Source organism: Chaetodon trifascialis, chromosome 13 (assembly GCF_039877785.1).
Source record: "Chaetodon trifascialis isolate fChaTrf1 chromosome 13, fChaTrf1.hap1, whole genome shotgun sequence".
Classification (NCBI taxonomy): domain Eukaryota; kingdom Metazoa; phylum Chordata; class Actinopteri; order Chaetodontiformes; family Chaetodontidae; genus Chaetodon; species Chaetodon trifascialis.
Window position 1 is genome coordinate 9,176,092 of NC_092068.1, and position 27,480 is coordinate 9,203,571.

Sequence of the window (27,480 nt, forward strand, 5' to 3'; positions counted from 1 at the left end):
CACAAAATCATGAGTAAAGAACTGTACAGCATATTTATTAAATCATCTGTGCTAAGAGGAAGGATAGCAAAATAAACCTCGACCAAGATCCCGCACAAACGACACTTACAGTAAATTACAAAAAGAATGAGGGAGAGTTTGTATGTAGAAAAATAAGTTAGAAAATCACAGCTGGGCAACTGAGAGTGCCACAAAAATGGCCTTACAGAGGAAATGAGCTTTGTCTGTGTACTGTTTCACCCGTTATAGATAACAAAATTAGTTGCCTTTTCCTTTTTACCATAATACTTTTCCACTCTCATCAGTCATGAAAAAACAAGTTGTTTTCTCAGGAGATTGGCATTCATCTAAAAAACTGATTCACAGGTTGATGCACAGGTCACAAAACCAGGAACTTGGTTGTCCAGTGAAAGTAGCCTCTGTTCTGCATGTGAGCTTCCTGCACCAACACAGTGGATTTACACAGGGAATAAAGCAGCAGCTAAAAAGCTGAAGTGCTCCTGGCAGACACAAACCTTTAGATAAACTCTGTCTGACATCAGAATCTTGACTCCTGTTGATGGCTCTTTGGTTGGGCATCTAATTAAAGTTCCCCTGGGGGATGGGGATGTTTTCATGAAGGTATTTCATACTGCCTTGCTCAGAGAATTCAGCTACAGTGTGCCCTTCCCCACGAAGGACCCATTTGGTGGTAAGAAGCCCCTCCAATCCCACTGGGCCTCTGGCATGTATCCGTGCTGTACTGATACCAACTTCAGCTCCTGCAAAGGAAGTCTAATTAATTCTTCCACCCCATTTTCAAGACAGTGATAGGTTAGATCCATTTACAGTAGGATGAATTAAGTAAAACCAAGCCTGATACTGTACATACCTAGACCAAAGCGGTAGCCATCTGCAAAGCGAGAGCTAGAGTTCCAGAAGACACAAGCACTGTCCACCTGCTGCAGAAACTGTTCTGCTGTCTCTTCATTTTCTGTAACAATGACATCAGTGTGGGAGCTGCCGTATTTGTGGATGTGGTCCACAGCCTCCTGCATGCTGTCGACCACCTCAATGCAGCACTCCAGCTCCCCATACTCTGTCCTCAGAGACTTCACCTCGGATGGGCTGAAAGTCAAATAGGATGCAAAGCGCGGGCCTGCATGGATCTTCACCTGAGAGAAAGCAATGGCACAATGATTTATCAACAGGATGATGAAACAATCAGTCAAATATGAACAAAAACTGTTTGTCTTTCTTGACCTAAATTGTCAAACTCTCCAGAGTTCAGTTTCTGGAGGTCAAAACTTTATCAAACGTAAAAACCACTTAACCATGCACTGTAATGCTATGTGAAATACTTGTACCCAAAATCATGGAGTGTCTGTTTCTTACCTGTTCTGTTCTCAGCATGTCAATGATCTGGTCAAACATAGGAGTTCGCAGCAAATCTCTGTGAATAAGGAGGGTCTCCATGGCATTACAGGCTGCAGGGTAGTCACATTTGGAGTCTCTGACTAGAATGGAACAAAAGTTAGTACATGCATATTCATTCAGCAGCTCTGGGCTGCACTCAAATAAAATATGAAAACAAACCATAGCAGAAACAACTTCACACAGGAACCACATACCAACATCAATAGCTTTGTCTATGCTGGCATCGTTGTCTATGTAGACATGACAGACGCCCTCGCTGTGGCCCAGTACAGGAATACCCTTAGCTGCTCTCTGGATGTCCCGGACCAGCTGGGACGAGCCTCTCGGGATGATCAGGTCAATCAACTTGTCTAGTCTGCACAGATCCTCAACTTCTTCACGTGTGCTCACCTACACAAGGTAAAGGTTAATTTTAGCATGTCTCAGGACATCTGAGTTAATACTGTAATCATGTAAAAACACACTGTGCATTATGTATGCAATGCTTTCGGTTTTTACCAGCTGAATGGCATCGGCCACTCCATGAATGGAAAGTGCTTCCTGAGTGAGTTGATGTAGAATTTTATTGGTGTGGGAAGCTTCTTTACCCCCCTTCAGAAGCAGAGCATTTCCACTGGCAATAGCCAGAGCGGACACCTGAAACACAACATTGAATACATGAAAATGTGTTTAATTTTCAATGACACACGTGAAAAAGTCTCCCAGACCAGCAGGCTGAGTGTTGGGGTTGACTGACCTGTGGGAGACAATCAGGACGTGATTCAAAGATGACCAACAGGACACCAATGGGGACAGTGATCTGTTCCAGCTCTAGGTTGTTGGCCACCCTGGTCCTCCTCAGCACCCGACCCACACTGTCCCTGGAGGACACAGCAAGCTGACGGAGGCCGATGGCAAGGCTGTTCAGCTTAGCAGTTGACAGACTCAGGCGGTTGATCATAGCCTGGGACAAGCGACCTATGAGGAAAAACAATGAATGAAATCAATGCAGAACTCTATACTGTAGTGTTGCTTCCTCTGTGCTATGGGCTGTCCTGCAACACAGGAACAGAATACCAAAGTTACACATTTTCAAGTGCTATGCGTTCATAAGGCTCTTACTGACACCACGGCTGATGCACAGCTGAAAGCTGACAAACAGATGATCCAAACCTTCATATGCCACTTTCCTCTGAGTGAAGTGCTAGAGATGAGTGACAACCACTGGCAGAGCATAGCATTTGAGCCATTGCTTCTTTTCTGTGCCTCTGTACCTGATGCTGTTGCTAACTCCATGTCTCTCTTGTTGGCACTGAGAATCTCATCTTTCTTCTCTGTAAGTAACTCAGCAAGACAGCAGATGATCTCCCCTCTCTGGATAAAGAAACACACACACACACACACACACACACACACACACACACACACACACACACACACACACACACACACACACACACACACACACACACACACACACACACACACACACACACACACACACACACACACACACACACACACACACACACACACACACCGCCCGATATGAACACCAAAATCAAGAGCAATTACAGTGTGTCAATCCCTTGAACCCTGTTGTGAAAATGATTTTCACTTTTCTTTCCCATTTTAGTGTTGACAGGTTTTTAATTTGCCATGTTTACTCATTGCTAAACAGATGCTTTCTCCCTGCTGTAATCTTGTCATTTAAATTAATTTAGGAATGATATATAGAGGTCAATACACTCGATTTAGGAAATTTAACCTGTGAAAAATAAATTGCGATAAACCTGATTCCATTGTGTCAGTGAGGAGATATCTGACTCTACTGCAATCAAGCCTAACACAAAACCTGACATCAGTTAGCCGGACCACACTGAGGGAGCAAGAAACTCACCTGTTCAGGTTTCAGGGAGGCCATAGCCCTGCCTGCATGTCGAGCCATCTCTGTCTGCTGCTCCACAGTTGGACCTGGTTGTGTTAATAAAACACACATCAAATATGAAAACATAAACACAACAAGTAGGTGAAATGCTGATTCCAGATGGTTGTACCCAGTACCTGCAGGTTTTACTTCAGAGAAGAAGGTGCCAACTTTCTTCCCTTCTACAATGTCTGTGATGACGTGGCCTGTCACTTTAGGATGTGTGCCATTGGCAATGACGACAGAAGTCCCTCCCTGTAGTGCCCAAAGGGCTGCTTTCACCTGATTCAGACGACATGACACAGTATAAGGCAGCTCTTTCATCATTCAACCAGCTCAGTCATGTTTACACTTTGAGATAAAATACATGTCATGCTCACCTTGGCTTCCATGCCACCGAGGCCGACTCTGGACTTGGTGCCGTACGTGATTGACTGCTGGTCTCCAGGATAGAATATATCAATGAGCTTGGCATCATCCGTTCCTGGGGGACTGTCGTATAAGCCTGTGGAATAGAATTTAGATTTCCTTACTAAGATCTGTGTACTGACTGACTAAGAGATACATAAACTTTCTATTAGCACATAACTCGCTGAATTAAGATGTTTGTGAATAAGATCGATGCAATGACAGGCTAGTACTGCTGAAATGGTAAGATATGGTAAGATGGGTATTTGTGAACAACATTTGAAGAGCTATTTTTGATGGATATAGGCAAAGTAAATCATCATCTATCATCAAATTAGTGGTTATTTTTCTACCTTCAACATCAGACAGGGCAATAAGGAGGTCTGCTTTCATTTCAACAGCCAGCCGTGCAGCCAAGCTGTCATTATCTTTGATACTGATTACCTGAAATGCAAACAGAAATTTCATTAAGCCAAAAGGAAAAACACTGTATCGAACATTGCACTGTAGGATAATAGCTTATCTGATGCTAGCATGCAGCCAAAGCCTCCCAGTTCCATTAGGACGCAGAACAAACAACATATGTTCAACTCTTTCCAAAGGGAGATAACACAAGCAGATTTATAAAACAATCATAAGACCAGCATACTTTCAGTTACTAGAAACCATTTAAAGCAGCGACACTAAAACCACATGCACAAGAGGTTACACGTTAGTAAGGACAGAAATGTGAGAGAAAATAAACATACATCTTGACTTTACGGACAATTTAAGCAATCCACCATCACAATTCTGGACAACATTTAGCATTCCCAGCATGCCCTTCACACAGTACCCACATTTACCCCCTGCAGGTCACTGTTGGGAACAGGGGGCGGAACAACAGCATCATTGGTGTTGATGATGGGAACTATGTTCATCCGCAGCAGTTCATGGAGCGTGCTGTTCAGGTTGCGGCGCTTCTGCTCATCGTGAAAATCCAGGTTGGTGACCAAAATCTACAGAAGTAGACAAAAATGAAGACATTTAATGAATCTGCTGACAGCACTTTATTCTGTGAGAAAAGTCAAATTACATACCTGTGCAGTGCAGGTGCTGTACTGGGTGAACATAGCTTCATACAACGCCATCAGACCGCTCTGTCCAGCAGCCGCACACGCCCTTGCCTCCAAAACTGGAACTGACTGAAAAACAGAGCAATTTCACTTAAGTTTACAACAATGAAAATTCAACAATTTTTTATCTCACAGTTAAGCATTTGTCAAGGATTTGGTTAAAATTGACAGCGTTCAGGATTATTCACCATGTCTTTTAGTTGGTTCTGTCCAGAATGCAAGGCTTGTCTGACACTCTGAGACAGCAGGATTTCATGTCTCAGTCTCTGCTTCCCAAAAGCCACAGCACCACTGGTCACAATCATCATCTCCCTGCCTTCATTCTGCAGCATGGCCACCTGACAGGACACGCAGAGGTTAGTTCAAGTTCTCTGACCACGTCCAGCTCACACCTACACAGCCATCATCAACAGACTTTAATAATGTGCCGTTACCTGCTCCACTATTGAGGCCAGTCGTCCCAGTGCCAGACCACACTCATCCCGTGTCACTACAGCACTTCCCAGCTTCACCACAATGCGTTTGGCCTGCTTTAACTCGCTGCGGTGGACAAAAGACTTCCCATGGGGACGTGGGAGCGAGACTGCGGGACATAACAAAGTCACATTTCATTACAAAACTGCATGAACCACACATTATAGTACTGTATATGTGTTGCAGCATACTAAAAAAGAACAGATGAGAAAAGTGGGCTGGTTACTTACATTTAGCCTGGGAAAACGCTCTGATGGACACCGGACAGACATTTGACTGCCGGATTCTGGCCAGCCTGGCAAACATGGCACTGACACTTCAGGACAGCTGTGATGAACACACAAACGTATGTCAGGTAGCTCTATCAATGCAATACCCTCATCTGAGATAAGCAGCTTTTGGATATGACAGACGGGCTGCACGACTGGCTATCAACACCAAGGCTGAAAATGTAAATAAGATAAAATGTCAAAATAAAATCAATGAATGTGATTCAATTGAACATTGTTTTAGTCTCACTGTAAAGCTCTGCATCGTGTCATGAGACTATCTGCACTGTGTTGGTACTTGAACTTGACATACTGACCCAGTAAAGAGTTTGATGTTTGGATTTGTTAACGCGAGATTCAAACTATTTGCTGGCAAAAGAAATCCAGGGTTAAACTTGGGTGCTGTTCACACAAATAAACTCTAACATATGTGAAGCCACTGAAGTTTGCAAGTTCGATAAGTTTATGAGGCTAACACATTAGCTTTGTGTGCAGCGTTACTGCTGTCACAAAGTACCTGCGGCTAGCTGACGTTAGCTAGCATTAGCTCCTGTGAGCTACCTCACTGCCGAGCTTAGCGGCTGTTTTCCACAAGAGGAGATTTTGTCCAAAATGAATCTTTACCTGATACTTGAAGCCCTCGAAAAGCAACCACGGCTACACTTGTGAGTGCACTGCTGAAGACACGTAGTCAGCCGGACTGGCGGTGCTCTGCTGCCACATCCACAGCCCACGTTGGGAGGGAAGTGCCGTACTAGAGCTATGCACGAACAATGTGTACGTAGGATATCTGGTATGTTCACGTAGTATGGACATGAGCAAATCAGGCTTTACGTACGCAGAAATAGTACTTTTGATGGGTGGGTACGCCTGTAGCGGTGGCAAGTACAAGCACAGGGACAGCGGGTAAAAATATCCGCTGCTGGTTGGTCATATCTCAAATTAGTTTCAGCTTTTATTTATGTTAAGAAAGCAACTGCAACAATAATTGTAGATAATTAAATAAACATGACTGCAGACAGCTCATCGTATACAAATGATTAATTATTGCATTACATGAGATGAATGTTTTATAATGAAAATATTGATTCAGTATTGATTATTGAAATTCGCTGTGACACATTTATTCACTAAAATGGATTCTTTTGACCGCTGTTTACAGTGCATAGAATAAATTTGCACACTAATATGAATTCTTTAAAATTGATTCAGTTCCAAATGCTACTGCGTTTAGGACAACTAAATGGTACTTTAGCTAATCCTTTTTGTTGGAAATGTGCCATTCAATTGTGTGTGATCTGCTGGGAGTCAATGGCTTGAAACAGCTACTGGAGGATGTCAACTCATCTTTAGTAATGTGATACTGAGGCGCACGAGTGGCGCGTGAAACATTCATGAGCAGGAAGGCCAGGAGCACAACGCACTCTGAGCTGCCATAACAGGTGCGAGCGGAGCTATGGGGACTGTTGAGGAAACTTTAAAGTGTCCCGTCTGCCAGGACTTCTTCACAGATCCTGTGACGCTGCCATGTGGGCATGACTTCTGTCTCACCTGTATCCAGGCTGTGTGGGAAACTGATGAGTCTGATAAAGGCCCTGTCTTCTGTCCAGAGTGTCAGGTGTTCCTCCCCTCTGACCTCACTCTGGAGATAAACACCAGCCTTCAGACCAAGGTAAAGGACTTCACCACTAACAGGACATCAACAGCTGAGCCAAGGACAACGACATCAAGCAACGCAACCAAATCATCTTCAACTATCCACTGTGACCACTGCATAGACACGCCGTCGGTGGCCATACGGACCTGCCTAACCTGTGATGCCTCACTGTGCCAGGCTCACGCCCTGCTGCACCAGCAGAGGTCTGCTCTGAGGGAGCACACAGTTGTGGAGGTGACAGGGGATCTGCTGTCTCTGAAGTGCAGGGAGCACCGTGATGAGCTCAAATTCTTCTGCATGGAGGAAAGGGTCCCTGTGTGCTGTTTGTGTGTCCTGATCGGCATCCACAAGAACCACAAAGTATCGCAACTCCATGAAGCCTGCACAGACTTCAAGGTGAATGTTGCTCATAATATGCTAATGCATTTTCTTATTTTTCTGTGAATATCCGGATTTTTTTCCCTTATTTTTCTGTCAGGGTATCTATTTTCTATAGGCCTGTTGTATTTCTTTCTTTAGAGCATGTTAGAGACCACTATGAACCAGCTGCTGAAGAGGAGAAGTGAAGCAGAACATGCCATCAAGGACTTGGAGTCACTGTATACACAAACAGTGGTACAGTCGAAATGAAATACCCCTTTTTAATCATTTATTTTTCATTCACAGAATCCCTCTTCATATGTATTTACATATTTTTTTGCCTCCTAGAAGTCTGCTGCAGATTTCAGAGAGAGAGTCTCAGACAAATACAGCAGGATCCGTGTTGTGCTGGACGGTGATGAGCGTCTGATGATGCAGATTATAGATGCAGAGGAGACATACATGACAGAGTGGCTGGAGGCCCGGAGGGGCATCATGGAGGCTCAGATCAAAGAGATAGACAGTCTCAGAGCCTCGAGCAAATCACTCCTCCAAGAGACAAATGATCTGTGCTTCCTACAGGTACGTTAATGGTACCTAGTACTGACAGTGTGTTATTGTGGTCATGGGAAAGTTTTGTACAAATGCAGCTAAAATATTTTCTACGTACAGTAGTACATGGCCTGTTTGTTTTCAACAGCAAATCACAGCACAGAATCTTTGGTGAGTTTATCATCACACTGCTTTTTTCTATTCTGTCATCCTTTGGTATGATTTGTGCCCTCTAATGGTTTTCAATTTGTATTATAGTGAGCCTTTGGATTTAGCACCAATCCAGGAATTAGACCGAGGTCTGTGTGACCCTGAGAAGCTGAGAACAGTAGAGAGGCTGGTGGATGACCTGTCGGTGGCTCTGTCCCAACACTTTCCACGAATGTGGTCATGTTAGTAGAGAAGCCAATGTTTTGCAAACAAAAATCAAACCCACTATCTCTGAAGTTGTGTACTAAATGTAGATTTTTATTTGCAGATCTAAGTTCTCCTGCTCTCGACTCCAACTCAGCCCACCCAAAACTGGAAATATGTCAGGACAAGAAACAGGTGTTCTGGAGACAGCAACCTGTTAGTGAAGCCCTGAGCGCTCAGCCATATGACTCCCAGTACAGTGTCCTGACTCAGGAGAGTTTTACTACTGGCCGACACTACTGGGAGGTCATAGTCCAGGAGAAACCTTACTGGCTAATAGGTGTGACAACTGGGTCAGTCAATAAAAAAACTGGTCAGAGTCCCTCCAGCCTGGGTGTGAACAGCACATCCTGGTGCATCTACCACGGAGATGGACAGTACCTGGCATGTCATGACACCCAGGAGAAGCAGCTGTCAGTGGCAAAGAGAGTCAGAAAGCTGGGCATAATGGCAAACCTCCAGAAGGGGGAGCTCTCATTCTACGATGCTGATTCTATGACCTTGCTTCACTCTTTCTGTGTGCAGTGTACAGAGCCTCTCTACCCCATGTTGAACCCATGCATTGATGCGAATGGACTGAATAGGCAGCCACTTACCTTGTTTTGGATTAAGGACTCCTGGGACTGGCATGTAAACACACATCAGGGGAAAGTGTGAAGGTAGAGGACAACCTTGAATTGACTGATCACTGTCAACCTTTGTCTTCACAAACATTTTTCCGTGTTTACTGCCATTTTGCATGCTGTAAAAGACGTGTGGGTTTCAAAGACACGTGAGCATCACCAGTTTCCCTGCTGGATCTGTCCCAGGTAAATTTAAGCCATGATCCAGGAAATTAACTACCTCTCTATTTAAAAGAAGCTCAACATGATCAGCATGCATTTCTCATTACCAGCAGCAATGGGAGAGCGAGCAAGGCTTAAAATACTGTATTATGGTCTTCTAATATTATAATATGATTGTATTATGCTGATGTTTTATAAGAAGCAGATAAGGAAGAAATATAGCTGAAAAGCGATGTTTTAGCATTTACTCCATGGTAACAGATCACATAGTTGCTCCTATACTACGTCTTCACTGTCTGCAGTTGTCATGTACATTAAATATTTCATGAGTGGTATAGGGTGCATCTTCAAACAGCACTTTTGTCCTGTGGTAAAGTCCATCTATGTGGTCAGCAGCTTAGTAGCTCTCATGTTTGGCTTGATGTTGTTCAGGAAGTAAATGACCCGTGTGTAAACTACTGGCTTGTTCTTTGTACAACTGTCCCTTCAGCTCACCAGACCATGGAGGACATGCACTCCTTCATTCTCACATGTCAGTGGTCCAGCAGAGTTTACTGCCCTGCGGCGAACAAAATATCCACTGACACCAAATAACTGAAAGCACTGAAAAAGCACAGGAGCCTTAGCTCTGTTTTTAAGACTATTATTTGTACAGTATTCCTCTGTGTAAGAAATACCTAATTTCCTAAGAGAGTAGAGTTTGAAAATCCACATCCACCTGTCTGCTCCTTTTCTGGAGCCTTGGAGTTAGTCCCTTGGAGGTACCGTACCAGACATTTTCATAGACTTTAAAGGCAGAGTACTGTACATTTTGTGGCCCATCAACAGAACCATGTGAGACATAATCAGCTTTCAGAAAGTTGTGACAAAATGAGAAAATGCAACCCTGTTTGATCTTGAGCATTCATTTTGTGTACTGCTTTATTAAAAGGTTTATTCATAAAAACCAGGATGGCAGACAGCTAATGCAAAGAACATACAGTAAAAACATGATGCACAGAACAGCGTAAAGAGACACTTAAGAAGTAAGCAGTAAAAGGAAGTATTCTTAAATTTATTGTCTGTTTTTTTTTTTCCTTTCCCACACATGCATCATTTTTAATAGATGGCCCTGGGCCTGAGTAAGAGTAGAGCTTCAGGGAAATATGATATTTAGACAGACAGCACAATATGACAAAATGCTTTGTCTGTTTTTTGGGTTGGATTAAGTAGCACTGGGATTTAAAATTATGTTGTAGACCTGAGAGGCACAATACCAGGTACAGCAGCAATGAGTAAGATTTGCCCCATACATAACCTTAAGTCCTTGGTGACACTATCAGACGTTCCTCATGCAGATGCTGCTTGAGTCTTTGATTTGATCCAGTCCAGGAAGTGAGTTACCTGTGTGTACACCCCAGGTTTGTTCTTCCTTCCACACTGGTCGCCCCAACTCACCAGACCATAAATAACGCTGGTACTGTTCTGGTTACAAGTCAGTGGTCCTCCAGAGTCACCCTGAAACAAGAACAACCAGCTGACCAGATAGCAAATGCACTGCTGCATGCAGCTATTTTAAGAACTTACCTCAGACGAGTCATTATGCACATATTTTGAATGATAGCATGCACTTAACTCAGAAGTTTGTTGTACTTACCTGGCAGGAATCCACCCCTCCCTGCAGGTGGCCAGCACAGAACATCGAATCATCCAGGACTTTGCCATAAATAGCAGATTCAGAGCACTTTCCCTGGTTGATCAGCAGCACATTGGCTTCCAGCAGGTGGTTGGAACCATAGTCAGCTGCAGAGATGAGTTTAGCAAATATCACAACAAATGCAGCAAAGTTGTAATGATCAAAGATCTCTCTAATTTCAGTGGTGGGTCTGAATAAAGATTCAAGGTTTACACACTAACGCTAAAAAGTGCCTCTAAAACAAAGCAAATAAAAATGATAGCCAAATTTGCAAAAGTGGCCTTACATTCCTCAGTGGCACCCCATCCAGAAATTTTACACTCCATCCCATCAGGCAGTTCGGCATCAGGCAGACATGCTGTCTTCACAAACTGAGTCTCATTGGCACAAACTCCATCCTTTCCGCTCAGCCTCAGCAAGGCTTTAGAAAAGCAATTGAAATGTTAAGTATTTCATTTCATTTGCATCTCAATCGCATTACTTTTACTCTGCCCTGAGTTCTCCTTTAACCATTAATACCATATATTTCATGAATCACATTATTACAGATGTTACTATTTGACTGTCTCCCTAATTGGTGACCCTCTCACATCCCATTTTTAGTTAACTAAAAAGGAACAAGCTATAGAGGTGTCAGTGATATCTTTGATTTAGATATTACTTTCTATTGTTGTTGGTTCTATCAGAGCTTATTTTGTATAAAATGAGAGAGACGTGGATCACCTATGTCATTGTAAACAGCTGCTGGAGTCTCCCTGTAGTTCTCATGTACAATGGCCTCTTCAACATTTAGGGTTTGCTCTGTGGTTTCCTCCGTGTCCAGTGACAGAACTCCCATAAGCACCTGCATGTCTTTGTTTTGTTCTCTGTTCAAACACAAGCAACACGCATTTCAGTAAAGATGAAGTCCACATGTGGAAGCTCTTCCATAACCAGCCAGTGTTTGGTGTTTTTTCATATTTGCTGTCATTATGATTTGTGCTCACATGCAGTGTCCAGCTGTCAGCACCCAGCAGCTCTCGATGAGAACTCCTCCACACACGTGTCTGAATTTCTGGTTGGAGTTCTTTGGTCTCACTTGCAAGGACACCTGCCAGGGTACAGCCCCAGGAGGGACCTTCAGACCCCCATAGATTCGGGTAATGGCCTTCTTTGGCTGAGCCTTCCCACAGGTTGAGAACTGTGGCAGTGGAGCGGTGACATTAGGGTGGACAGCAGCATGAGTGGGTCCAGTGGTAGGAAGACCGACCTGCCCAGATGTAGGCTTGGGGACTGTTGTAGGTTTTGATGTTACAGGTTCGGGCTTGGAATCGGTGTCTGGAGGGACATTCTCAGTTGGAGTCACACCTGAAAACACATAGAAGAAGATAAAAGAAGATAAGATTTTTTGTTGACAGCACTGATAATCAGAAAGTTTTCTGAAGCGTAAGTGCTGACCTGTCGGTTCAGGACACTCTGTAACATCACAATAATCCCACAACAACTTGCGACCTCTTCTGAAGAAACACCAGGGCACCCCGTCTCCATCTGGGTTTCTGTGCCATACAAAAGGTGTGAGTGAGCGTCTTCTTGGAGACGTCCTCTGCTATTTGAACGCACTTTTTTGTTTTCTCCTGACCTGCAGAAGTTGTGCGGGCCGAGTCCGTCTTCATTCTCGTAGGAGTCGAAGGGATTTGCACCTTTCTCCAGGATGAAGTGAGAGTTCCAGTAGAGACATTCATCGCCATCATCTGTCTCACTCACATTACCACGGTACAACTCTCCATCACCCACAAAGCAGTCATCTGGGCCTAAGAAATATACCACACTCAGTGAGTGATGATGGTGCACATGTTGGAAATGGAAAAGGAAAACAGTGATGCAGGGCATAGTATTTACCAACATGGCAGAAACGGCCTCTGTACCCTGGAGGGCACTGGCAGTCAAAGTCATTACCCTCCTTGATGCAAGTTCCACCATTCTTACATGGATTAGGCTCACACAGTGAAACTTTGGAGAAAAACAAACAGTGAACAGGGAAAGCTGGCTTGAAGCAAAATTGCAAAAACGTGAAAAAGAGGCATTCTGTCTTAAAAGGACAAAGAAATACTCCTTACAGCTTCTGCAGTGTGGAGGCTGGAAGGGCTCTTTGCATTTGCACTCATAGAACGGGGGTGTTGAAGTCAGCACACATTCACCACGCCCACATATACCTCTCTTACAACGTTTTGGACCTGAGACCATAACACAGCATTTTGATTTCATGTTTGCTCATTATATGCTGTGCACATATGACCAGTTTGCAGTCCAACAAGCATGCAAAAAGGCAATTCTTTTCAAACCTTTCTCGCATCTCCTTCCCTTGAAAGGTCTAGGGCAATCACATTTGAATTTCCTCTTGCCTTTCAGCTCACACTCGCCATTGTTGAGGCAAGGGTTTGGGTTGCATTGGCCTGAGAAATGAGAAAAGTTATGAGGAGAACATAAGATTTAAATTAGAGCTTTCCAGTGTAATGCAGCTGATTATGGAGTTTTGACTCTCTTACCCTCTGGTGCTTGAAGTTCAAATAGCCAATCTGTATTGCTTTGGTCATCATCATCCTCATCATCACCACCACCAAAAACTCCATCTAAGATCTCAAAGAAGAGGTCTAAAACAATATTTTTCCTTTATTAGACATAAAGCTTTATTGTTTTAATCTCTTTCTTACTTTATAAAACTTGCATGTATTTCAGGTTTAGTAGGAAGATATGGACTGTGAGACTTACAGGATGTTAAATGTTAAATATTACTCTCTACATAAAATGATATGAAAGGAATTCAGAGAAGCACTTACCTTCAGTTATATCCTTAAAGCTTCCTTTCTTTTTGCCGTGTTTACGTGCAGGTCCCTGATCGTCTGGACCGTGGTGGTGGTGGTGATGATGTTTCCTATGCTTTTTATGTTTCAGCTGAATAGCAATTTAACAGCACCACAGGAGAGGAACAATAATAAGAAATAATGTGCAGTTGCTAGAATTTTGTTGATATTTCTGACAGTTCAAAATTATCATGACAAGATGCAGTGAATTCATCTTTTTAAACACAAACATGGACAGGCTCTACTGCATTTTATTCCCAACAAATTGCATTGTCAAACACTGCAACAATGTAAATAAGAGCGGAGACATTTGCTTATTGCGACACAATTGCTGTATAATATGTACTGTACAGTATATAGTGAATACATACTTCAGCAGGTATGAGGAGCACCGCTAAGAAGAGGCAAAAGAAGAGGAGCTTTAGGTTCATGATGGCAGTGGAGCAGAAGACATCCAGGAGAGTAAAATGAGAGTGCGCTGTCTGGCAGATCACTCACACATTTCCAAACATTTGTATAAGTACACTAACCTTTGATTCACTGGGGGTGTTTGGCATCCATCCCTGGTGCTGAGTCAGTTTTATTGATTTTAACTGTGTTCTTAGATTTTTTATATTTTTTTTAAGAATAACATGCAGAACACTGCTCATGTTACCAAACACTTACAATGAACAAATGAATGGTGCAAATTCACATTCACCATCTCTGCAACCCATGAAGCTTTTTTCATATTGACAATCATTAAATAAATTTCAATCAAATCGAAATGTGTGCACTCAGATGCAACACAGAGGGTCAGAGAGCATATTTGCAAAGCTGTTAGATGTTTGTCTGAATGTAGACTTTGGATCCACAGACACTGGGCGCTTATCAGGATATATTAGCATGTGCTTTTTAGATTTCTTTATACATTTAAAATATCAATAAAGTATAATACTTACAGTACAGCGTGATTGGATGCTCAATCAAGTATGCCAGTAACTTGTGTGACAGTATCGGTAGCTTTTATGACTTCCAAGTAAAACTGAAACCTTTTTTAAACGAGACTTTGTCAAATAGAGAGAATATGTAAACTCAATATGCATAAAACACTATTTTCATGGTAATTGTTCTTGGTTTAGAGTTGGGCCACACTGCTTCTAATATTTGTGTACATTCATCTGAAAGTTCAATACACATCTACAGGCACTGAAAGCCATGTAGTGCTCTCCTTTAACATGATTCCTTGTGTGGAACTGTCTTCCTTCCTACAAAAACTTTCATCACATTGGGCCTTTATATATTCTGAATTGCATTCCACTATTTCAAAGAGATGCAATTCCAGCATCAGCAAGGGCGCCACTTTCTATAAGGCAATTATCTTTGTAAAGCATTTATTGGTTATAAATAATGACTTTACTAATGGCTAATAAATAATATGGTAATGCTTTATGGATCATGTTTTTCCTCCTCCTGCATGAAAGTTGCTTTATGTTTTTGAGAACTCGTTCATGTGTTAGGACGGCTGTCCTGGACCGGAAACAATGCTGGACTTTTATCCCATTTACCCTCTTTCATTTATTAACAGACTAAGTGGACTGTAGACTGGGTCCATTATTAGAAAGTGAGAAAACCATCAGCATTTATTCAGTGGAACTGAACACCAGCCAGACAGATATTTGACAAACTGACAACTTGTCACAAAATTTGAGAAATATCTCAACATCTGCTGGATGGACTGACAGCAAATTTTGACGTTCACGGTTCATGGCATCATCAAAATTCTGGTCTAACCAAACACCTGGAAAATGAATGACATTCCAATCAGCCTCAGCCATATTTTGTGTTTAATGCTAATTAGCAAAAGTAGCATGCTAACATGCTAATCTCCTGACTGTGATCGGTAACATCATGTTAGCTTTGTCACTGTGAGCATGTTAGCTTGCCGATGTTAGCATTTAGCTGAAAGCAGCACTGTGCATATAGCCTCAAATTGCTGTTAACATGGATGTAAACTCTTAGTCTTGTTGTTTAATTATTAATAAAGCCATTGATTTAAATTTATAAACCTTTACAAGCAGAGCATTATGAGAAAGTAGTGCCCTAGTAAGTAATCACTAAATGCTTTTCTGTGGAGCTACTAATCCAAAATCGCTGGTCCGAGATTGAGCATTACAGATTACGATGGGCTTAGAATTGGTGCCATTGTGATCATGACCAGGACACAGGGCCAGGTGGAGGCAGTCTGTGAAGGTTCCTGCACAGAAGGAGAACAGCGGCGTCATTTTGTCCGCCTCAAAAAATGTCACCAATCCTGCAGGGAAATTACACAGCACGCCAATCTGACAGAAGCGTCTTGTGAAAGGCAGCTGATGGGGCACCCCTCCATGCCAAGCTGTATACTCCCCATCAAAGAACTCCACACACCAGGACTCGTCCCCCCGGCCCAGCCAGCAATCCTCAGTGGTGCCCTTACGGGAAATGGTGGGATAGGTGACACCCAGCTCCCAGTAAGTCTTGCCAGTCACATCAATCTCCCAGTAATGGCGACCAAAGCTGTAGCCTTGCAAGCTGATGACATTGAGGGTGGTGTCAAAGCGTCCAGGGAGGTCAGGGAGTTGCTGCCAGGTGTCTGTGTAGGTGGCGCTGTCACCTTTGGGGGAGATGATCAGCTTTGGGTGGGCCGTCTCTGGATCCAGACACACCTCACTAGAATCTGGAAACACATATTTAACACATTTTACACAGAAAAATCTACGTCAAAGAGGCCAAATCGTGCCGATAAACACTATGGAAATACTGTGTGAGCTGACAGCTCTTGATGAGGTTCTTGATTATCGGGGTCTGTGAGCAGATCAGGAGAAGCATGTTGTTGGTGAGGCTGAGGATCTGGTCAGCTTTAACTTCGTCCAGGCTCACACTGATTGGGTCTGTCCTGTTTAGCAGATCCACCACTCTGGAGGCAGACCATAGTGAGAAACATCAACTGCTGCTCCACTGCTGCAGACTGAAGCTTTTTTAATTATCATTAATTATGATTCGATTCCATACCTGTCCATGGTCTCAATGTCTTGCTGCTCAGGGAACGAAAAGAAAGACTGAAGAAAAGCAGAAAAAGCAAGATTAAATGATCTTTGAATGCATATTTTTTAATTTCACATTTTCAGTTCCCATACACAAGTGAGAAGATAAATATTGCATGAAATTTCAAATCAGATTTGGCCCACTGGACCTTGCCACATCAAGTTTAATCACCATTGTATCAGGCTCTGTGTCGGTCTGGTCCAGTGTCACAGTGAGTCTGGCCAGGTCCTGCTCTATCTCCTGGATTAAAGAACAGTTCTTTTCCATCAGCCCATCCAGGGCAGAGATAGCAGCCCGCTCCTCCATCTCCAGGTGGGACAGGGTAATCCTCAGGTCCTCATCCAGGATGGCCTGGATTTCCTGATATTTCCGTATGATGCTCTCCCTTATCACTGAGGACTTTTTCTGGGTCAGGCATAAGCATTTATCAGTTTATCATCACAGGTGGAATTAGAGTGTTTGCATTTCTTCAAATCTAATGTCACAACAAAGACAGAGAGATTTCATGTTGCGGCAAAATGTAAGCACGGACTGGTGTGAAGGCAACTTACTGCGATTTCTGACTGCCGTGCTGCCAGTTTTTTCAGTCTATATTTCACTGCTTCCCTTTGCTTCTTCAGACACTCTTGGTGCTTTTCTAATGTATCCTGCAGAAAGGGTTGCACACACATTCAGCACAGCTCAATTCAACTCCACTCAGCCAAATTCTTTGTGTGCAGTGCAGCTGCAGAAGCAGAAGCACTTATGATGGATTTGATGGAGGTAGCAAGAAAGCAGACTGACTGACAGTAAAGTGTCAACTTAGCAACCATCTGTATTTTAAAATGGTATGGTTACATGACTGACACACTGCAGTGCTGTCACCCCAGATGCAGGTGTCTGTCTTCCATATTTAAAGTGTCAGTGGTTGTCAGTGCTGCCTTCTCCAGGAGGGGAAATTATGACTGTTGTGTCCACAATCATTTAAGATTGTCCCGCTGTAATTCCCCCTGTGACTGAATGAGGCCACACTGCAGCTCTCATAAGCATTCACTGTACAAGTGATGCATTACCTGATGCTTAAGAGTGACACTATTTGACTCGTGCAGTTCATAGCACGGTCAAAGGAGCATATTTTTCTCATGACATTTTAAGGACCATACTGGCATGTTTGTGCAGTTTTTGTTCCAAATTGCACAATGTGGTTTTCTAGATATTTTTTTTATTTCTAGATTGTCTGCTGGTTTATTGGAGGTTCCCAGTAAAAGGCCAAAGAAAATCAGGGAGGTCGCCTTTAGGACCCAAAGCTGTGGAACACACCAACACTGCCTGGGTTTTATTTCCCATCTCGCTGTGTATTCTCGTATTTTATTTTTATCTTTGTGTTAACCTTATTTTTACTATCACTATCAAGTGGGTTGTTCTCCATCTTATCTTACATTATTTTTTTTTATGTGATGCGGTTGGTGCATGTGATTTCTTTGTTGCTATTCAAACAAAGTTTATTATTATACATATATACATTTTATATACATTTTACTTATTGTTCCCTCTTTGAGATGCTTCACTGTGCAGAGTGATGTATGGGTGGAGTCTGGCACTGGAGAGCTGTTTTAACATTCATCTGTGCTCACCTTTGTAGCAGAACCGGCCTTTAACTGACCCCTTCTTTCCCTCCTTTTCTGGTGATACTCAAGGGAAATGGAGGTGTAAACCCGCCAACTGATTGAATTATAGACCATCTGGTTTACCTATAATGCAATCTGATTTCGAAGAGAAACAGGATGTCTGGCTCTGTAAACTACTCTTCTCGCACACTGAAGAAAGAGAGCCAAAAGGTCAACACCTATCTTCTACCCAGTATGTCCCACTCAATGCTAATTACTCCCCCAATAGCCCCAAGGACTCAATACAAGAAAGCTGTCTGAAGAGACAAATGGCATGCCTCAGAGGAATCCACAAACATCAGCAAATGCTGATGGGTGGTAAACTGGACATCCATTGAAGCAACTGGTGACACATGTTTGTGTGTCTTTTCCTCAACACTCCAAGATAACCAGATTTTATGTTAAACTTAACTTTTTATATTTTCAACTTACAGGACTCGTTGTACGCATAATATTGATATTTTCCCAGTATCTCTGACCTGAAGTATGACCAAGTTGTGATTTTAACAGTTTTATAAAAGTTTGAATTGTCACCACAAAACCATACTGCCATCCAGAGGTTCCTAACCGTCAGATTGAATATGCTTGACTTGGCACATTTATCGATAAGTAACCGTAATCGTGATAAACATTTTTGGCAAATATAGTCTGCCTCTCTTTATTCCTTTATCTTTATTTTTGTATTAGTTATATATTGAGTCATTATACCTGTTGGGATAAAACTGTACCATGATTATCATTTTCTATGTCACCCAACCATAGAAAGTGTCTAATGCCTGCTGTGAACAATGTTGAAATGTCATTGAAAATTTGTCATTGAAATTATATGTGATTGACCATAGTGAGAAGCAGATGAGCCCCTCGTATGAATCATTGATTAGTTCAGCTCCATGAGGCGAGATTACATCGCGCGTCACAAACCGTCTCACGTGATTCGATGGCCTGCCCTTTTGACACGCCCCGGAGCGACCTTTAAAAACTGCGTGTAGTTAGTTAGTTTTTGTTCTGTTTTTATTTTTCTTCTTTCCACGTCTAGTTACTCTCAGCTGAGTTCTTTTTCTTACTTCTTTGTTTTAAGTTTTGCACAGTCGTTTTGCTTTTTAAGTTTTTCGTCTTCAAGCTACTCAAAGCCATTCCGAGTAGCGTAAGTTATCTTCAGAAGACGTATTCTTATAATTTGCCGTAAGCTTTCAAGTTAACTTTCTATTTAGCCAAACGTTTTGTTTTTAACATCAGTAAATTTAGGCAAGTAATACTAATTTTGTAGCCTTCTTCGACCGGCCATCGAAGAGACTCTTAATTTGTACTATCAGTCTAAAATAATCCGTCACGGACTCAACCGAACCAAACCCTGTGGCCAGCTGTTGATCCTTGGTCCGGCTAACAACCATCTGGAGCCGTCCTGCATCTGTAACCGACACCGCAGAACCAGTTCCAGAGACGCCCCCGTTCCACATCAGCTCGTCACCTTGGTGCCTGGGCCTTCCACCAGACTACCAAGCAGATCGAGCCACGGACGAACATCTGGAACGTCTTCGAGTCAGTTCGGAGCAGAGCACAACGGGACGCCAGCAATCAAGTAGGCATGCTAAGCGGGTTTGAATAAGAGTTGGTCCGTGAGGTTAAGAGATGGTCAATTCGTCCAAATTCTCTCCATTAATCGTCTTTCCCTTAACTCTGCGTTCGCGTCCCCATTATTCCTTTTTAGACTGCCTCTCACTATCGGCAATTTATTTACCCTTGTGTTGCCATAAGTTTCTTGTGTGTTCTGTCATATCACCTCACATCTTCTGTCGTATTATTCATGGTACATTACCCATTATCCACAATTCTGCTTAATAAATGATATTTTGATTTAAGTCCTGGTTAGACGGTGTCCTTTTGAACTGAATATCTACGATCCCTGTATCCAGAATTTACACTTCAGGTTATCAGACCGGTTTACTGCTAGTCCATTCGTTAGTATTTTATCAGCGTTATAGCAGTTAATTTCTGCAGTCCTTCTTAGCTGAGGAAGGTGGTGCCCCGACATTTTATCAACGAATGCAACATCAAATTAAGGTAGTACACATTACACCTTAAAGCTGCAGTAGGCAGTTTATTTTCAGCATATTTGGACAAAACCACAATCACCTTTCAGTGTATTGGAATTCAAGTGGTCTGAAAGAAATCTAGACTTCTGCACCTGCGTTTTGCTCTGTTTTCAGGCTTTAGAAAATGTAGCTCATGCCAGGACTTTGGCCAATCACAGGTCACTTCATGACTTCATGACATGGTGATAGCCTAATCTAATCTAAGTTTTACCAGACCTAATTGCATACTTTGATGCGTCAGCATTGTAGAAAGGGAAAGCCTGATTTAATGCAGACTTGTCCAACTTGAGAAATCTCCATTGCCTTCAATGACATATAGTACAAAACAAGTGTGTAAACATTCCCCAGCTCCACACGGAGCTCTGGGCTCATTACGTCCAATGCCAAGGCACTCGGACTGAAGAGTGTCAGAAAGGCATGATGACAGTCATTGGGGAGGGTGATGTATTTTGGTGTGTGGAGCACTAGCCTCTCATCTTTCTGTTAGAGAGCGTCAAAACTGCTTCTGACGCCTGGGCTGCTCTGCTCTGCTCTGGGGTGGAGGGATGTCTTTGAGAAGACAAGTCCCAGCGAGAGGGACCGGGGCCTTGGCGAGGCTCACACCATGGAGAACAGGCCCTCCAAGCAACTGACTCCTTCTGCTGCCAATCAAACCTGTGTGTTTGAGGGGAGGGGCTTAGTAAAGTGACTCGAGGCAGCAGAGAGATGTTCAGTTGTTCCCTACAGCAGCTTTAAATCTCAGTTTAAGATGCGCATGAATGAGCAGGAGTTTGTGACATCACAACTGCTTTGGAGCCAATCATAATCCAGTGTGATATGAAAGTTTGAAACCTCCAGAACGCACACACTGGGAATGGATGGTTCAGTAACACAGCTTCTGTCTTTTCGCAGATCTTTTCAAATTAATAATATTTGCATATTCAGAAATTGGATTTTTCAGTGAGGGAGCAAGAGCAGATGCAATTTTACAAATTTTTAATTGGTTTATTGAACTTTTTTTGTGGGGAAAAAACCAAATCAGACACAAATTTTTATTCCAAGCTGAGTGCTTTGTATGTCTATACTCATATATAAATAAGTCAGGAGGGGATCTGACTGTGTTTCTCCTGCCGTCCAGGGAGCCACAGTTCAGTTCATTTCAGTTCGCAATGGAAATTGAAATTGAAGAGAAACATGGTCGGGGTAAATTATCCACTCAACTGGAAATTAGTTTTCTCTCTTTTTTTGTCAGTTGCATTATCACTCTGGGTTAATTAATTCATTAATATCAAGCGTTGTTTTGTGAAGCCTTCAAGGCAATGCTTTACAGTAATGTTCAGCTAAGGCTCTGACATGTGATATGTAATACGAGTTGGCTGCTTTACAGCACTGCTTTACATTTATACTGAGTTGCCATGTTGCTGGATAGACAATGGAAAAATATTCTGAACAGGATCAGATTCATTTGGCAGTGTCTTGCATTGAGGAGGTTGCTGCAGCTGCCAAGTCTCAGATATCTTGCCTTCCCAATTGCACTTGAACGCATCGATCTGGAAGAGGTGTTTGAATAGTGATTGTTCGCAATTGCATTAACACACAAAGATAACCAACACAACAGAATGGTGTTTAATGTTCACAGTGATGCATTATCTTTGTCAAGCAAGATTCAAATATTTGCAAAGTTGTTTCTAAATCATACCAATGTGGATTAACACAAATAGCTGCTTGGAATGAAAAAACAAAACCTTATTATTATAAAAAAAGAAAAAAAACAGTGGTATGCTTTGGAGAATGGACACTAAATGTACTACATAATGTATGAGTGATGGTCTTTCAAGGCACAATCTGCAATCAAGTTTCAATTATATCAATGCTACGAGAGTAATGATTAAATCTCAAGTTGGTGGTCGTTGTTCACTAGTTTGGTGACATCAGAGGAATATATGTCGCCACACAAAACCTCAAGATGCAGATAAATACTGTGAGTGCTTGTATCAGCATCGGCCAAGACCTAAAAAAGATGTTTCCAGACAGGGGCCCCAACTAATGTGTTTGCGAAGACGATCAATAGACTCCACCGTCTAAATGTTCCCATAAAAGCAAACCCTGTGTAACATCACTGAGCCCGTGTGTTTATTGGTGAAATGCAAAGAAGGAAACAGAGAAAAGAGAGAAAAGAGGCGGTGGGTACCTTTGGTATAGCCGAGGATCATATGGTTCATGGTGATTTAAAGCTTTATTGGCTTAGATTTCAATACAACAAATGGCAGTGTGGGTTTTCATTTATAAAACAGTTCTTTCAAATACAGTTGTTCCTCACATTAGGTGTTTTATCTATTTGTTGTTTACTGTATGTTGGATACGGCATTAAAATATATTAAGATTTGTACTTCCAATACATGTAAAGGGAAAGTGTCTGGCCATGTTTATGAGAGCCTGAGAAGAGAGACATTTTCTTTTTGTCAGGGTCAGATGAATGTTTGGCATGTGCAGTAGGCGGGGGAGGGATACTGATGATGTGTAGGTGCTTGGATGATTCATTTCCATGTAGATCCAGTAAAACAGTTGATGGGTCAGCTGACTGCTTTCCCAGTGGCTTTTTTTTTTTCTTTTTTTTTATTCAAAGACTCACTGAGCCGATTCTTGCAAACTTTGGACTAAAACTGTTTCAGCCCAAGCGGAGGAAAGCTGACACATGTTCAAGCTACGAGCATGGACATTTCGTAATGGCGCCATGAGGTTCTACTGTACTTACAAAGTTCCACAGGAATCAACAGCAACAAATAGTAGGAAGAAACAAGCAAGAAAGAAAGAAAAGCAGTTCCACTCAAAGCAAAGCAAGAAGTAAAACAAGCGCAGTCAAACCAAATAACATGACCCTATTTATCATCCATCCTCATTCTTTGTCATTTTTGAACATGGAAGAGATTTCATTCCTTGTTTCCTGTGCAAGTCTAACTGGACAAATCATTCAGCTCACAGTCTGAGGAAGCATCAGAGCAAAAAGAGTCCATTTCACGGCTTCCTTGATTATGTCAGGATGAAACAAAAAACCAGAAGAAAAGGAAATAAACCAAAAACCTACATCTAGATTACAGTTGTCGTGTGCTATCTGGATGAATGTACAGTATGCGCATGCTGCTCTGAGTGCTAGAAGAGCTTGGCCTTCTTTTTCATGTCGTTGCGTTTCCACAGGGGAAGCCTGTCAAACTCCTGGATCTCCATTCCAAAGATGTCAAAGAACGTTTCAGGTGCTAAGTGGCGCTAGAATTGAGAACAAAGGTGGAGAAAACAAAGGAGGGGAGGGTAGGAGGGGAGGGGGGGGTGTTCGTGGTTAGCACCAAAGCCATAAAAGGGGTCACTGCAAAAATGACAAGAAGCAATGGATACTGCACATTCCTCGCTACAGTTGTATTTGTGTAACATGTTATTTACACAAAGTAGAGAAATCCAGTATCAACTGTGGACAGGCAGGTGGAAAACTGATACCTCCAGTCTGGTTCTGTCCACATCCCTGGGCAGTTTAGCTCTCCCTCTACTGGTTATCATGAGCATTTCATAGGGATACACCTTCAGAAGGAGACACTCATCAGTGAACAGGTCAAACCCACAAGCTGGAGTTAAGCTTCAAAAACTTGCAAACAAACTTTTCATCAAACAAAACTATCAAATTTGGATATTTTTTGTAGTTCTGACTGTGACAGAGGGAACACTGGGTGGGAGAACAGGTATGTGACAGGAGGCCGACTGGGAGTGAGAGCTGTTATTGAGGTTATTGGGGAAATGCAGGGTGCTATGGTGTGCACACTTTTTTTTTCTTCTTTTGGTGTATAAACGTGCAGTACATTAGGTAAGGGCAAAAACATGAAAACAGAGTTATGTAACAGGCTGTATTTTTAGAGAAATTTAATGCAAACTAAAAAAAGAACTAACACCAGTAATGTGGGCCAGTAAATCCACATGGGTTTGATTGTCCTGGAAAACTGAGGTGCTTCTACTTTTCTAAATCACATCTACAAGAAGAGACTGGCAAATGATAATTGTTAATTTAGCTGAAATGCTCAGTAATAAGCAACTAGAAGTTCTTTGAAGCCTCTGACCAACTCATATCCACACAATAACGTACAATCTCTTATATACTACGCAGTATATAGTGATATGAGTTGTTTGGATGACAAGTCTGGGCGTTGGATTCTCCACTGTATGCCGCATACAGTATCCAGCCACTTTAAGTCAAAGCTATGTGCAGATGAGCATGGAGAAGCCAGCATGCTAAGCGCCAGAGTGACTCGGCAGCTCCTGAAGCGGCATGCTAAATCAGGAACCCAGCTAATGTGAGTCTTTCACCTCCAGTAAAAATCTCTTTTAGTTCCCTATTTCTTCCACCAATGTCCCCACACTAAGAGGGTAAATGACTTCATTTCATCCTCCTCTTTTGGGCTGGTCTCTTTTGTCTTAGTTGGGTGGACTATCTCTGAATAAGTTGCTAAAAGTCTCCTGGTTTACATGTTAAAATGCACTTAAATAAGTGAACAGTGTAGAAATTTCGTAACATATTTCAGTGTAGATTACAATGCTGTCATCAGTACAAAAAGAAGAAGATACTTGCTTTTGGTTCCAACATATTAGGCATAGATACTCCCCTGTCCATCCTTGCAAGTGCTGCACGGCCATCCTTAATGTGCTAAAGAATAGAACATACACAAATGTAATATAGTGGAAGGGGACTGCAGGGTTAATGGCAATGGATATGTCCACTAATGACAGTGGGCACAGTTTTCACTGGATGGAGCAAGTAGCTTGGATACGTTTGAGTATCTTCATTAGTATTCAAGATGGGCAGTAGTTTACATGTTCTCTGAATGTCGCTGCAGGTTTTTTCTTCTATGGTGAATGTATTTAAATGTGACATTTAGCTTGAGTCATAACATTGGTAAACGACACACAAAACAAGACATGAGGCGATGATTGTACATTGCACTTATAGGACACTGGTTCAGCTACTGGGCAGTGCATGTTTGGGCATTTGAAACCACTGCACCACATGCCCTGTAGTTGACATTAATCCAACAATGATGCAAGCATGTAGCAGGAGTGGGCGGTGTGCATTCAGGGTGTCTCTTGCAACCCATGAGCAAGCAAATATATGATGCAAGGTGAGGAAGCATGCCATGTGAAAAAGCAGATGAGAGACATACCTGAAACTCTGCAGGACAACATGGGACAGAAAATGAGACTCACAGTTAATGGTTCTGCTGTCAGATTCCCCTGCCAGGCTACTAACTACAACACTGCTGTCCCTGACGACACATTGTGCGAATCATTATGCAAATATTTCAAAATGCACGTCCATTTATGTACACGTAGCGGGCCATTTTGGAATACTGATGCTGAATAGCTCTGGTGAAATTGCCAAGAGATTTGCTTGGTGGCCACATTGTGGCTGCAGCTCTCACCTCTGCCTCCTCCACACATGTCACCATAGCTGTTGTACTGTGTGAAATCTGTAGACTGGGGCTGCGGGAACACAGACAACAGTACATGAGCATTAACATGTGGGCATTTCAGGACCAGGATATGTGCAAAATTAGTGTTTCTGGCATTGGTGCCAAGATACAAAGTTTTTAACATGCAATTTATGCTTCTTGGTGATTAGATTTTTGTTAGTATGAGTGAGCTCTCACCCGATGCAGCCCATTCCTCCCGTAGCCAGGCAGAGAGTTCGTTTTTGTTGGAGAAGTTGGATCTGAAACATAGATATTGTTCAAAATGATATTTGATTGTAGGCTTTAAAAGAAGTTGACCCAAAATCAGGAACATCAGGATTCACAAATTTCATAATCTAGACAAGTTAAAGTAAACCAAAAGCAAAAATGCACATGTGATATGTAGCGCAGTGTGTGTTCCAGTACATTGCTGACAACTCAGGCGCGTATTAGCTGATGAAGCTGCTCTGTACCTGCGTCACAGTTGGTCTGTTTGGGGTCGTAGCGCTGAGCAGAGAGGCTGCGTGCGTGTCGCTCCCGGATCTGCTCTTTTTCCATCTCCTCTTTCAGAATGAGCTTTCCCAAACCAGACTGAATCTACACACACACATACACACAATTAATTAGCAGTCTATCCACAGATAAACATCAACTATTAAGGATACAGCGTGCATGTATGGCCTTCAGGTTTGTGATTAATGGAGACCTTGCTGAGATGTTCCTCCTGGAGCTGCTTTCTTTTCAAGGCCTCTTCCTCCTCCTCCTCCCTGGATCGTCTCCTCCCTTCTGATCCTACGGGTACGGGTTACATAAAGCATAAATATACGCACCCACAAAGACACACACACGCATATCTTTCTGGAGGCAACCATGCTTCATGTGTACTTGTGTCGTACAACTAGATGAAATGCTTCATCCACAGTTCAGTTTTTGAGAAAGACAGAAAAATATGGCTGCTTCGTTTGGCTGTAGGGCAGTGAGGAACACAGAGTAAATGAGCAATACGTGGACAGAAGAACACAAATGTGAGACAGAGTTGACGAGACAGACAAACAGGGGACTTATTGGAATATTTGGCTACACTGACATGATGGATGTTAACACTTCATCATTCATGTCAAGATTTTACTGGATGTTAAATGCACAGAACAGCACGATGGAAGACAGACAAGACAAAAGTCAGTTTGAAGTCAGTCTCAGTTATCTCTGTCCAAGTCATTTGTGCCACTATTGTGTATAGCCAGTACACTCATCATTTGCAGTAAGTGAATGCAAAACGGTGACACTGATGCTACCTCAAGCAGGAAATAATATGGCAGCAACAGAAACCAAAGAACGCTTC

General features: G+C 42.5%; 5 protein-coding genes across 21 annotated transcripts in view; 1 reads left to right on the forward strand and 4 right to left on the reverse strand.

Annotated features, from left to right (window-relative positions):
* Positions 1–14: 14 nt before the first annotated feature.
* LOC139341607 (delta-1-pyrroline-5-carboxylate synthase) lies at positions 15–6,352 on the reverse strand. 2 transcript variants are annotated; one of them, XM_070978184.1, is made up of 17 exons: positions 6,213–6,352; positions 5,550–5,646; positions 5,280–5,428; positions 5,034–5,183; positions 4,810–4,914; positions 4,570–4,728; positions 4,084–4,174; positions 3,703–3,827; positions 3,460–3,604; positions 3,296–3,369; positions 2,670–2,769; positions 2,153–2,373; positions 1,915–2,052; positions 1,611–1,806; positions 1,375–1,496; positions 872–1,154; positions 15–761 (listed from the first exon to the last, which is right to left on the reverse strand). In XM_070978184.1, the coding sequence occupies exons 2-17, from the start codon at positions 5,623–5,625 to the stop codon at positions 580–582; spliced, it is 2,316 nt and encodes a 771-aa protein (XP_070834285.1). In that variant the 5' UTR covers positions 5,626–5,646; positions 6,213–6,352; the 3' UTR covers positions 15–579. The 2 variants fall into 2 exon arrangements, with proteins under 2 accessions (XP_070834285.1, XP_070834286.1); XM_070978185.1 differs by lacking the exon at positions 6,213–6,352 and having other exon boundaries at positions 4,576–4,728; positions 5,550–5,604.
* Positions 6,353–7,044: 692 nt separating this feature from the next.
* Positions 7,045–9,124, forward strand: LOC139341506 (E3 ubiquitin/ISG15 ligase TRIM25-like). Its single transcript, XM_070978060.1, has 4 exons — positions 7,045–7,641; positions 7,954–8,128; positions 8,636–8,984; positions 9,097–9,124. Exons 1-4 carry the CDS (start codon positions 7,045–7,047, stop codon positions 9,122–9,124), a joined length of 1,149 nt encoding a protein of 382 aa, XP_070834161.1.
* A 1,561-nt stretch (positions 9,125–10,685) lies between these two features.
* On the reverse strand, positions 10,686–14,302 carry LOC139341507 (hyaluronan-binding protein 2-like). The gene is made up of 13 exons (XM_070978062.1): positions 14,243–14,302; positions 13,848–13,962; positions 13,557–13,661; positions 13,353–13,463; positions 13,128–13,244; positions 12,910–13,020; positions 12,650–12,821; positions 12,469–12,566; positions 12,018–12,378; positions 11,755–11,897; positions 11,318–11,452; positions 10,993–11,138; positions 10,686–10,853 (listed from the first exon to the last, which is right to left on the reverse strand). The coding sequence occupies exons 1-13, from the start codon at positions 14,300–14,302 to the stop codon at positions 10,686–10,688; spliced, it is 1,842 nt and encodes a 613-aa protein (XP_070834163.1).
* Positions 14,303–15,967: 1,665 nt separating this feature from the next.
* LOC139341508 (probable E3 ubiquitin-protein ligase TRIML1) lies at positions 15,968–18,082 on the reverse strand. Its single transcript, XM_070978063.1, has 5 exons — positions 18,077–18,082; positions 17,486–17,581; positions 17,083–17,339; positions 16,664–16,806; positions 15,968–16,566 (listed from the first exon to the last, which is right to left on the reverse strand). Exons 1-5 carry the CDS (start codon positions 18,080–18,082, stop codon positions 15,968–15,970), a joined length of 1,101 nt encoding a protein of 366 aa, XP_070834164.1.
* Positions 18,083–22,861: 4,779 nt separating this feature from the next.
* Positions 22,862–27,480, reverse strand: part of ablim1a (actin binding LIM protein 1a) — a 38,343-nt gene continuing 33,724 nt past the window's right edge. For 7 of the 16 annotated variants that reach the window (XR_011602978.1, XR_011602984.1, XR_011602977.1 and 4 more), the window contains 7 exons: positions 26,845–26,930; positions 26,612–26,735; positions 26,337–26,398; positions 26,109–26,169; positions 25,262–25,858; positions 24,142–24,222; positions 23,250–23,916 (listed from right to left, as the gene is read on the reverse strand). Coding sequence is in view for 1 of the 16 variants with exons in the window: in XM_070977107.1 (XP_070833208.1) it covers positions 23,803–23,916; positions 24,142–24,222; positions 25,262–25,336; positions 25,851–25,858; positions 26,109–26,169; positions 26,337–26,398; positions 26,612–26,735; positions 26,845–26,930 (611 nt within the window). In the remaining 15 variants the exon portion in view is untranslated. Of the gene's footprint in view, positions 23,917–24,141; positions 24,238–25,261; positions 25,859–26,108; positions 26,170–26,336; positions 26,399–26,611; positions 26,736–26,844; positions 26,931–27,480 lie in introns of all 16 variants that reach the window. The other 9 variants (XR_011602981.1, XR_011602987.1, XR_011602979.1 and 6 more) reach the window with 5 other exon arrangements.

Bases quoted from the DNA above. Each gene is read 5' to 3' on its own strand.
- LOC139341607 (XM_070978184.1), bottom strand. From the start codon at position 5,625: ATGTTTGCCAGGCTGGCCAGAATCCGGCAGTCAAATGTCTGTCCGGTG. The intron at 3,828-4,083 runs GTAGAAAAATAA...TCTATTCCACAG, and splicing joins TGCCCTGTCTGATGTTGAAG to GCTTATACGACAGTCCCCCA. The intron at 1,155-1,374 runs GTAAGAAACAGA...GCTTTCTCTCAG, and splicing joins ACATGCTGAGAACAGAACAG to GTGAAGATCCATGCAGGCCC.
- LOC139341506 (XM_070978060.1), top strand. From the start codon at position 7,045: ATGGGGACTGTTGAGGAAACTTTAAAGTGTCCCGTCTGCCAGGACTTC. The intron at 8,129-8,635 runs GTCTCAGAGCCT...TTTTATTTGCAG, and splicing joins TCAGATCAAAGAGATAGACA to ATCTAAGTTCTCCTGCTCTC. The intron at 8,985-9,096 runs GTCAGTGGCAAA...TTCTGTGTGCAG, and splicing joins GACACCCAGGAGAAGCAGCT to TGTACAGAGCCTCTCTACCC.
- LOC139341507 (XM_070978062.1), bottom strand. From the start codon at position 14,302: ATGAACCTAAAGCTCCTCTTCTTTTGCCTCTTCTTAGCGGTGCTCCTC. The intron at 11,453-11,754 runs GTGATCCACGTC...GCTTTTCTAAAG, and splicing joins AGCTGTTTACAATGACATAG to CCTTGCTGAGGCTGAGCGGA. The intron at 10,854-10,992 runs GTAAGTACAACA...TTCTTGTTTCAG, and splicing joins GAGGGGTGGATTCCTGCCAG to GGTGACTCTGGAGGACCACT.
- LOC139341508 (XM_070978063.1), bottom strand. The intron at 16,807-17,082 runs GTCCAGTGGGCC...GTCTGCCTCCAG, and splicing joins ATTAAACTTGATGTGGCAAG to AGTGGTGGATCTGCTAAACA. The intron at 16,567-16,663 runs GTCAGCTCACAC...ATGTGTTTCCAG, and splicing joins CAAGAACCTCATCAAGAGCT to ATTCTAGTGAGGTGTGTCTG.